The 11,100-nt window shown below is 51.8% G+C and overlaps 1 protein-coding gene across 1 annotated transcript in view; it reads left to right on the forward strand.

Moving 5' to 3' along the window:
* Positions 1-230: 230 nt before the first annotated feature.
* The window catches only part of LOC102421720 (contactin-6), a gene marked incomplete at its 5' end in the record, with an annotated part of 28,269 nt that continues 17,399 nt past the window's right edge, over positions 231-11,100 (forward strand). Inside the window, 6 exons of the mRNA XM_023743697.1 lie at positions 231-434; positions 1,189-1,291; positions 1,753-1,937; positions 2,720-2,856; positions 4,083-4,212; positions 4,640-4,790. Coding sequence (XP_023599465.1) covers positions 231-434; positions 1,189-1,291; positions 1,753-1,937; positions 2,720-2,856; positions 4,083-4,212; positions 4,640-4,790 — 910 coding nt within the window. The remainder of the gene's footprint in view (positions 435-1,188; positions 1,292-1,752; positions 1,938-2,719; positions 2,857-4,082; positions 4,213-4,639; positions 4,791-11,100) is intronic.

Here is an 11,100-nt window from a genome sequence, read left to right on the forward strand (position 1 = left end):
AAAATATCGTCAGGTGAGGATTAACAACAACAACAAAAAACAATAAAGGAAAGAATGCTAAACAGTGGAGTCCTCCATCTCAGCCCAGAGTGGACACCCAGGGGTCCCGTAGCGGCCTCTCTTCGTGACCTGCCCCAGAAACACTCTGTATAGAAAAGGTGGCTTGTACATTCTTGACGTGGAAACTTTCCTTAATAATAGAATGTTTTTCTCCCCAAAACTTCTATTAGAACTATCCTATGCGTGGATCTTCAATGAATACCCTTCCTTTGTTGAGGAGGATGGCCGGAGGTTCATCTCCCAGGAGACAGGCCACCTCTACGTAGCCAAGGTGGAGCCGTCCGACGTCGGGAACTACACGTGCGTGGTGACGAGCGTGGTGACCGCCGCCAGGGTGCTGGGCTCCCCGACGCCGCTGATGCTGCGCGCCGACGGTAGGAAACTCGAGGTGGAAATGTGGTGAATCCAAGCAAAAACACGGGGATAGTGAAAAGTGTGTCTCGAAGAATTACCGTTGCATTTGTTTCGGAACAAGAAATACTTTCGAGCGCAGGGACCACAATGACTCCATAAACCGCGGGTCCCTGCGCACAGTCCTCACTCACGCAGGGCCAGCTTCAGAATTTGCAGAATGAAAACGAGGGGCCTGTTGTTCCAAAGTGATTAACTCTGGATTAACAGTTACCCGAGCCCTCTTCCTGGTCGGTTATAATTGCCCGTGTCCTTACCCAGTGTTTACATTACTGTTTCCTGTCGGCAGGGATCCACTTACTCTGTCTGAGCTGCCAGGGCACCACTAAGTAACTTCCTTCCATAATTTTTGCTCTTCGTGGTACGTCAAAAAGTCAGAACGCCTTGTGTATTTCAGTTTGACCAGGAATGTCCTAATGGGGCAGACGAGACCAAAGCCACCCATTTTCTACAAGGAAAACCCATGGCGCTTTTCTCAGAACCATTCTGTACAGGGTAGCTTAGGAACCTGGGAATCCGAGGATGCTTACTCATGTTGCCCATGCAGCCCGAGTCAGCTCGGCGTCCGACCCCGCTAACGGGGGAGGCGGGGGGGAGTCATTGGCATCCCTGGGAGACGCTCCTCCCAGAGGCAGGAGGAGAACGCTGTCTTGGAGGGAAAGGGGCCGGTTCCCAAGGAAACGGTGAAACCGTGCAATCTGCATTGTGGCTTTACAGGTGTGATGGGCGAATATGAACCGAAAATAGAAGTTCAGTTTCCAGAAACTCTTCCGGCTGCGAAAGGGTCCACCGTGAGGCTGGAATGCTTCGCCCTCGGGAAGTAAGTTCCGTCGCCCTCTGTCCCTCTGACGTGCTGAGCGGCAGGTGCCGTACGGGATCGAGATGGTTTATGACAGACCCTTCTTTGCCTTATTTTCTTTCTTTCATTTGGAAGCAAAGGAGAAAGCACAGGGGGAATGCGCATGTATCATTTGCTGTGAAACTCTAAAGGCATCTGCTGTACACACTTCTGCCTGATTTTGTAAAGAACTGGTGTTATGTTTCTTTTCCTCGTTCCTCTGATCATGCAGTGGGTAGGTTAGACCTTTTACACCAAATCATGAGTTCACAAAGGAAAACACAGCACGTGTGTTATTGCACTGGGAACCTGAAGAGGTCGGGCTAGGTGTGTGTAATTGACAAGGCCAGAAACCCGTTGTCTTTTTCTGGATCCAAACCAAAGCTGTACTTGTTCCAGGCTTCAGTTTACGATAGCAACTAACGCGCCGCGTTTCCTCGCAGCCCCGTGCCCCGGATCACGTGGAGGAGGAGTGACGGGCGGCCTTTCCCCAGTAAAATTAACTTTCGGAAGTTCGGAGGTGTGCTCGAGATCCCCGGCTTCGAGCAGGAGGACGCGGGATCCTACGAGTGCCTCGCCGAGAATTCCCGGGGGAGAAACGTGGCCCGGGGGCGTCTCACTTACTATGGTAGGTGCCCCCGTGGTCGGTGTCCCTGTCCCCGTGGGCCGGTGGGAGTGGGAGCTTCTCTCTCATCAAACTCCGAAGTGGGTGGGGCGGGAGGTCATGGCAGAATCCGGGGTCCAACTTGATCTCCGTTTTTGTGAAATCAGGATATCATAAAAGGGGTTGAAAAGACATAGAAGTCTGCAGTTGGAGGCATGCCATGTTCTTTCTCTGCATTTTAAAATGATTCCTATCATTTCTATATATAAAAGCTTAGCGACTGTCTGACCGTTCAACCATTCAACCGGTAGCTATGAGGCGCACTGATCACCAGGGGGCAGATGCTCAACACACAGGCATGGAAACATGGAACAGACTGATGAATCGCAGAGGGAAGGGGGCAGGGGGGAGGGCGGGAAGAGATTACCCAAATTTGTGTACCGATGGGGCCCCTCGGCCTGGCCTGCAGGGATTGGGCCGAAACCAGCAGTCCGACATCCGCCGAGGGGTCCAGGATTGCGAGAGGACGCAGGCCAGGCCCAGGGATCGAACTGGAGAGTGTCCCAGAGTGCACAGAGCTTGGAAGCAGACAACGGGGGAAGAGCTTGGCTTAGAAGTGACCGTGGCCACCTCCCCCTCAATATGGAAACATTGATGAATCCGTGGGGTCAGGACGGAGGGAATGAAACAGCATCCGGCTCAGGGCTCACGTCCGTCTGTGGCTCTGTCTTGTGCCCGTGGGCATGTCTGTGGAGAGCGTATCTATCCTTTCCTCGGATGGGGGTTGACGCATTCCTTCCCTGCAGCAAAGCCTCACTGGGTCCAGCTCATCGGAGACGTGGAGGCCGCGGTGGAGGAGAGCCTGCGCTGGGATTGCCGGGCCGGCGGGAAGCCCAAGCCCTCCTACCGGTGGCTGAGGAACGGGGAGGCCCTGGCGCTGGAGGTGAGGCCCGTCCCGGGGCATCCGCCCTCTGTCCCTCTGTCCCTCTGTCCCTGTGTCCGTGTGTGAGGAGCGGTGCAGGTGGAAACCCCGTCACCACGGGGAGAGCATTTCATGGGGAAAGAGTGATTTTTGTGAATTTAGTCTATGCGATGCTGCACCACCTTTTAAAAAATATTTTTTTTAATTGATTTCAGAGAGGAAGGGGAAGGGAGAGAGTGATAGAAACATCAGTGATGAGAGAATCATTGATTGGCTGCCTCCTGCACGCCCCACACTGGGGATCAAGCCCACAACCCGGACATGTGCCCTGATTGGGAGTCAAGCCGTGACCCCCTGGTTCATAAGTTGATGCTCAACTACTGAGCCACGCCGGCCAAGCCCCAGAACACTTTTTAATGCGCAGAATGTATAGTGTCTTTAATCAACATGATTTTTTAAAAAAATGGTGAAAACCTTTGCAGTTGAGGAGATGGAAAGCTTGTGACATTTTTAAGGGTCTTTAATGTTAAAGATCTCTCTCTCTCTCTCTCTCTCTCTCTCTCTCTCTCTTCCTTTCCCTTCCTTTCTGAAATCAATAAAAAAAATATATGTACTTTAAAAGCATTCTGGAAGAGTAAATGGTGGCAGCATTTTACCTCTTTCTTTGTTACTTGCAGATATACTTAAGGAAGAGTTAAATGGTGGCAACATTTTACCTTTCCTGGTTACTTACGGATATCCTTTCGGACTGACATGCTTGTCAGTATTTCAGTGCATGGCTCTCACACTAATCATTCCCACATTTTCAAATGAAGAAGAGTTTAGATTTCAAGGCAGGTGGCCTGGTCATCTGAGGACACGAAGGAGGATCTTGTGAAGAAGTTGTCGTCAGCCTTGGCTGGGTTTGCTCAGTTCATGGAGCGTCGGCCTGCAGACTGCAGGGCCCCTGGTTCGATTTCAGTCAAGGGCACGTTACCTGGGTTGTAGGTTCAGTCCCAGCCCAGTCGGGGCACCTGTGGGAGGCAACCAGTCAATGTGTCTCTCTCACGTCGATATTTCTCTCTCTGTGCGTCTCTCCCCCTCCCTTCCACTCTCTCTAAAAATCAATGGGAACAATGAAAATGAATAAATAAAAAATCAGCGGAAAAAATATCCTTGGGGAAGATTAACCAAAAATAAAAAAAGTTCCGCTGCTCTGAGACGGTGGGGTGGACACTGACCTGGGGGAGGTCTTGGTCTCCATGCAGGAGCGGATCCAGCTGGAGAACGGCGCCCTGAGCATCGTCAACCTGAGCGTGGCGGACGCGGGCATGTTCCAGTGCGTGGCGGAGAACAAGCACGGCCTCGCCTACTCCAGCGCCGAGCTCCGGGTGCTGGGTGAGGCGCCCCTTCTCTGGTCTTGTTATTTTCCCTAAACCTTCCATTTTGCCAGAAGCAGAAATACTTACTTTTCTTTTTTTAATTTATTTTTCTTGATTCCAGAGGGGAAGGGAGAGAGAGAGATAGAAACATCAATGATGAGAGAGAATCATGGATCGGCTGCCTCCTGCACGCCCCACACTGGAGATCAAGCTCTCAACCCGGGCATGTGCCCTGGCCGGCAATCGAACCATGACCTCCTGGTTCATCGGTCAATGCTCAACCCCTGAGCCATGCCAGCCGGGCAGAAATACTTATTTTTATATTCCCACATCTGATAACATGTACGGTTTCCCCGGGGAGTGGGTCGGGGTTTCTCAGCAAGGCCTATGCCCCAGTGGCTTCTGTGTTTTTAACCTGAGCCCTGTTCCTCCCTCCTCTCCAGCCTCCGCTCCGGACTTCTCCGCAACTCCCATGAAGAAGCTGGTGCGGGCGCAGGTGGGCAGCGTGGTGGGCCTGGACTGCCGGCCCCGAGCCGCCCCCCGGGCCGTGTGCTCCTGGAAAAGAGGCGAGGTGACCGTGCGGGAGGATGGAAGGTATTGGCTTGGTTTCCTCCCACTTTCCCCGGGGAGACCTGCGGGCCTCAGACACTATCGAAGAGGCAGTTATTTTACCTGCAAGACGGGTTTGCTCCGGAATAGCAGGGGGATGCCCTGGGGACTGGGAGCTGGGGTCCACCCTTCCCGGTCATGGTCAAGGAGCAGCTGGCCTTGATCCTAGAGGAGGAGGAGGGGGAGGGGCCTTTGGAGGAGCTGGGGTGGTCACAGCATCCTGGGGGCGGGGCTAATGTCACAGGAGCTCAGCCAGAGGTGCAGGTGAGGACTGACAGGTGGGGTGTTCTGCTGGCCAGGAGGATCCCTTCCCTCCTCCGCTGCCCTGGTCTGTCCTCCTCTTTGGGGTCCAGGTGGCAGAGCAGGACAGCGCCCCCTTCAGGCCAGCCGGCTCCATTTCCAATGAGGATTCCATCCTTCATTTTCCACATTCTGACTAGGTTTTCAATAGGAGGTGAGACGCAGTCGCATTTCAACACAACGGGAGGTGTTTCAGGACCAGGGTAGCCTGTTTTGTTCTGTAATCCCCTCCTGATGACAGTAGCCGGGCCCTGGAATCTAAAAATAGCGCTCTCTCCCTCTTCGCCGAGAGGACTTCACCTTAGACAGGACTTACCCTCCTGTCCTCATAGATGCCAGCGTTGGGAATAGGGGTTAGCTCCCAGCCGAGGTCTCCGAAGAGCTGCTCTGAGCAGATAACAGGCTTATGGTGCAGACAGCGACCCAGGCTCTCAGCATGAAGTGCTCATTCTTCCATTTGGAAATATTTTGAGGACCAGCTACAGGCTAGTCACTAGGTATTTAGTCTTTGTTTAAATATGTTTTTATTGATTTCAGAGAGGAAGGGAGAGGGGGAGAGAGATGGAAACATCAGTGATGAGAGGGAATCCTTGCTGGGCTGCCTCCTGCACATCCCACACTGGGGATCGAGCCCGCAACCCGGGCATGTGCCCTGAGTGGAATCAAACCGTGACCTCCTGGTTCATAGGTCAGGGGTCGACCGCTGAGCCACGCCAGCTGGGCTAGGTGTTTATCAGACACATCACTCCCCTTGTTCTCAGCTTCTTGGAGTCTGTGAAGGTGACGCAGGGGTCCCAGGGGCGCCCACTTGGGGGAGAACAGGAGGCTCTGTGATTCCCCGAGAAGGCCCGTCTGCATGTGAGGGAGCAGGAGCAGGTTTGCTGGGGGACCCGGGTCAGGGAGACCGGAGAGGTGACAAGGGTTCCTGAAGAAGCGTGCCAGGCAGGGGAACAGCACATGTGGGGCAAAGAGGCCTAGGCGGCCTGGGCATGGCCTCGCGGTGATGAAGGCTCCGTGCCCCTCGAGTGGACGGCACCCGAGGAGGGGTGCCGTGGGATGAGCAGGGGTCTCACTGGGAATGACGTGGTTGCTGAATTGCGGAGTCTGGGCTCAGTTCTGTGGGCCCTGGGGGGCAGCAGAAGTCAAAGTAGCAACATCAGAGGTCAGATTTCTGTTTTAAAAAATCGGAGTGGTGGTCCGAGCTTGTTTGTCTCAGTGGCTAGAGCAGGGGTGGGCAAACTTTTTGACTCGAGGGCCACAATGGGTTCTTAAACTGGACCAGAGGGCCGGAACAAAAGCATGGATGGAGTGTTTGTGTGAACTAATATAAATTCAAAGTAAACATCATTACATAAACGGGTACGGTCTTTTTTTTTTTTTTAGTTTTATTCATTTCAAACAGGCCGGATCCGGCCCGCGGGCCGTAGTTTGCCCACGGCTGGGCTAGAGCATCAGCCTTTGGACTGAAGAGTCCCGGGTTCGATTCTGGTCAAGGGCACACACTTCGATTGCAGGCTGAATCCTGGCCCTAGTGGAGGCTCATACGGGAGGCAACCAGTCGATGTGTCTCTCTCACGTTGATGTTTCTCTGTCTCTTCCTCTTCCTTCCTCTCTCTCTAAAAATCAGTGGGAAAATAGCCTCTCCAAAAAGCTCCTCCCCTCGCTCTCCTCCTCCCCTCGCTCTCTCCCGCCTCAATAAACTTAAAAGCTTCGAAATCGTGCTGTGTATGTTCTCTAACCACAAAGAAAATAAATTGGAAAGCTGAAAAACATGTTTTGATGTGAACAAAAGAGCAGAGGACATACGACAAAAGTAAAAAGCTTTTCAAAAATTCATGGAAGCCCAGCCATCGTGGCTCAGTGGTTGAGCATTGACCTATGACTCAAGAGGACACGATTTGATTCCTAGTCAGGGCTCTTGAAAACGTGGCCTTCAGGAATAATCATCTCAAAAATCTACTTAGGAAAGTATATCATTTTCTAACCACTATGCTATAACCTGGAAACTAGTACAACATTAATATTGAATGTAAACTGCAATTGAAAAAAAAGCTTCAAAAAGTAAAAAAAAAAAAAGAAAGAAAGAAAGAAATCTACTTAGGAACTAAGAAGCCAAAAGATGATTCTGTCCTCTCTGTTCTCCCTTAAATTATGCAATAAACATTATCCTCTCTATCCAATTTTAATGGTGGAATAGATGCAAAATTAAAAACAAATTATCAAGAAGAAAAATATATCAGATGAGATTTCAAAATATAATTCTTATCCATAGGCATAAAAACAGTGGGGAAATGTCATTATTGTTACTATTATTATTAAATGACTGCTTCGTGGAAGCTTGGATATCAACATTGAGAAAACTCAAAAAAAACAAACAAACAAAAAAACAAAAAATAAATAAAAATCAATGGGGAAATATCCTCTGGTGAGGATTAACAACAGAAATCGGTGCGGTGGCCATGGGGAGCGTGGATGGGGATGGAGATGCCCAGTTAGCAGCAAACTAAGGAAATGGCCGTGAGAACAGAGAGGAGGTTCCGGGAGGGAGGTCGGATCAGAGGACCTCCGAGAGAATGGGGTTCATGATTTGCAGAAACGAGAAGATAGGAAGGAGTCGAAGGTGACTCCTCAGTTTCCAGCGTGGGCACCAGGGCGGTGCCTGGAAGACCTGGTCAGGGAGACGGAAGGTTCCGGAAGGAGCCGACTGGGGCAGGGAGTGCACGTTCACCTGGGGCTGGCTGCGTGTGCACTGGGTGTGGAAGAACCAGCGGGATGTGTCTGCGCACCTGGAGAGTCATTGGACACATCGGGACTCGGGAGAGGGCTGAGCCGCAGACGGGATGTGGGAGCCGTGAGCAGGCGGACGGCCGCGGGAACCACGCGGTGGACCAGGTGCTCTCGGCGGGCACCTAGCCCCTGTCGGCACGGGGGCGGGTCTGCCTCTCACCTGGGAAGTTGAGTGGAGGATGCCTGCTTTACAATCCCATTTAAAGGGCTGACGGTTACAATGGATGCTAGTAAGTAATTCATGTATTAAGTCAACTCAAGTCAAAGGTCAGCGTGACTCACCTGGTGGACAGGTGCCCTAAACGTGGAAATCACCAGTGTCGACATGGAGCGAAGTTGTTTTGTTTTGTTTGGGGATGTTCCTGCCGTTTATTTTCTCGGTGTGCCACCCCCTGTCGAGAAGCAGTGCCGCCCCCCTCCCTGCAGGAGGTGTGCGCGCTCTGAGCCCAGCGACGCCTGACCACACGCCCTCCCCTCCCTGCCCAGTGTCCCAGGTCTCAGACGCGTTAGTGTCTCCGAGCCGTGGCATTGACCCATTTCCTCAAACCCACGAGTTTCCAAGACCAGAATGAAGATGGGGGGGGGGGGGGGACTGTTCTCCTTGAAGCAAAGTAAACTTGAAAAAGGCCCAGACAGTGCAAACAGGCGCCGTCAGCAAGAAGAAACCTCCTGTTGGCACATTTGAAAGGCTGCTGAGCTCCCCGTGTCCCTGGGTAGCCTTTAAAATGCATTCGCCAATTATTTTTTTTTAATGGGGCTTTCACCTGAATGCCGCCGCTGATCACGGTAGATGCTTTACTGCGACGGCCTTCATTCAGAGGCGAGGCGAAGGATGGCCCATTATTTCTAATTAAACACATTAAAATTGTTTTATGTTCTATGCGGCATTTAATGTAGACATTTAAATGCTCCTAAAAGGAGGAAATGGTAAAGATTTCTTTCTATTATCAGTGACCGTGATGCCGACAGTGTTTTTAAAACGTATTAACCCATTCTCAGTGTATTTTTTGCATAGTTAGCAGGTGGCTGTTAGAGTGCCATCAGCATTATAGGCTGGGGTGCCATGTCGATGACATTCCTGGAAAAGGCACAGCTTTGGGGACAGAGAACAGCAGTCCCTGCTTTCGGAGTCGAGTGTGGGTGGAGAGAGTGACTGTCGGGGTCACGGGGGGCGGGGGGGAGGCCGGGCGGGGGGTTGGGGTGAGGGAATTCTTCTAAGGCTGGGTTGTGACATGGTTACACAAGCTCATGCATTTGTTCAAGCTCAGACCTGCTCACCAACGAGGCTCACTAAGACTGCATGCAGGTACCCGAATTTCCTTAAAATCTTACATGCAGTTTTACACTCGTCTCATCCCAACCTCATGAGCAGCTTCAGGTCCTTTAAAAACGCGAGAGATGCGGGTCCCCTTTGCTTTTTTGGGGACACATGGAGTCTTCCATCCGGTGAGATCCCTTCAGAGCAGAATCTAAACTTCCGCCCTGACAAGCACAGGCTGCTGACGTGTCTGCGTGTGCATGTGTGTGGTTCTGTGTATGCCTGCGTGTGTACACACGTGCTCATCTCTATGCCCGTTCCTCCCTGGGCCGGGTGAAGTTAACGGAGAGTTGTATTTGCTTTTTGATTTAACTTCAGCCCATGGAGAGAGAGGAGCAGCCACGAGTGACGTTAGTTGGACACGTCACTCAGCCTGGAGTCTTGGTGCCTCTGCTTGTGACACGGGCCCGAAAGCCCAGCGTCGCCGGGTTCGGCGTTCTGCTTGGTGCCATTTGCTTGGCACGCGCTCTTAGCGAGAGGTTGGCTGAACTCCTGGCCTCCCCTGACCGGCAGGGAAAGGACAGGGTTTCCTTTGGGCAAATTGCTCCCAACGCTGTCCCTGCCCGTTTCTCTCCCAGCCCGGACGCCCTTTTCCTGACCTCAGGAGTCACACAGGTAAAACTGGAGTGGCTTATGGGAGGCACCTACGCTGGCGGCTTTCCCACGGGGTCTCCGGCGCGGGCCCGGCAGCGGCCGATGTTGTTTCTAATACTAACCTTTCTCACCGTGTTGCCCAGATACTTAAAAGTAAGTAGCGAGACTGGGTTCAAAACAAAAGAGATGAGAAATGAGAAAAGACCTTTCTAAATTTTTTTTACAACAATCGAGTTTTCCATTATTTAAACCTTAAATAAATAAATTCCACCCAAATATTATTAAAGAAATTGCTGCTTTCAAGTGTTTTCTAAAATCCTATCAGCTACAGTTTGCAGGTCACCATGCGGTTGGTAAATCCATATTTCAAATACGACTTTTCATGGATTATGAACGTTAAGGCCACGTTTAAAATACTTTGCCGATGCTATGATTCCCGTTGGGAGAGCTGGTTAACGCATCTACTTCACACCAGTTTCTTGTTCAAACTTGATACGTTACTTTGTATCCAGGCTCAGCATCACAGTTTCACATACAGTGGGGCCTTGACTTACGAGTTTAATTCGTTCCGAGACCGAGCTCTTTAAGGATCTCGTTAACTCAAATTACTCTGTCAACTCAATGCAAACAATCGGCCGAGAGACAGCTGGTATCTCAAAAAACTCGTTAGTCGGGACACTCGTAAGTCAAGGCCCCAGTGTACTGGGTGTGTCTCCCCAGACCACGGAAGCCCCATATCCCACGAGCAGCTCAACACCCCCTCACTGAAAATGCAAAGAAAAGCACGGTGATGCAGTTGTGGCGTCACTGCAGACTAGACTGCCTTTGCTCTTTTCTGCGAATATGTTGAGGAAGGAACAGGTTCTTTCTCTGGAAGCAGGAACACTGACTGTTGTAACTCCATCAAGAGACACTGCGCGAGGGCGTGGTGTTGCCTTTGAATTCTCACGGGAAGGAAGGAGGGGGAAGCTGAGTGCTCACTGCCGTTTCCTCAGCTGCAGTTTCTTCTCAGCCTAAGAAAACCGGCTTCCACTCCAGCCCGGCTCCTTGTTCCCCGCCGGGGTCCCCTTCTCAAGCCCCAGGGCAGGGCTCGCTGGACTTCCTTCCCTGTCGCTCCTGCGGTCCTTGGCCACGCGTGTCCTGTGACAGTGTGTGAAGAGAGTGTAGGGAAAGCCCACCTGATTCTCAGAGCCGGGCCTGGAGGGACAGTGGGGTCTCGTGGACCCTCCCCGGGGCAGGGGGGTGGGAGGGTCCGGCTCCTGAGTTTGGGAGGAGGATGGTGTCTGCTGCCTGGAG

Source organism: Myotis lucifugus, unplaced genomic scaffold (genome assembly GCF_000147115.1).
Source record: "Myotis lucifugus unplaced genomic scaffold, Myoluc2.0 scaffold_408, whole genome shotgun sequence".
Taxonomy (NCBI): Eukaryota; Metazoa; Chordata; class Mammalia; order Chiroptera; family Vespertilionidae; genus Myotis; species Myotis lucifugus.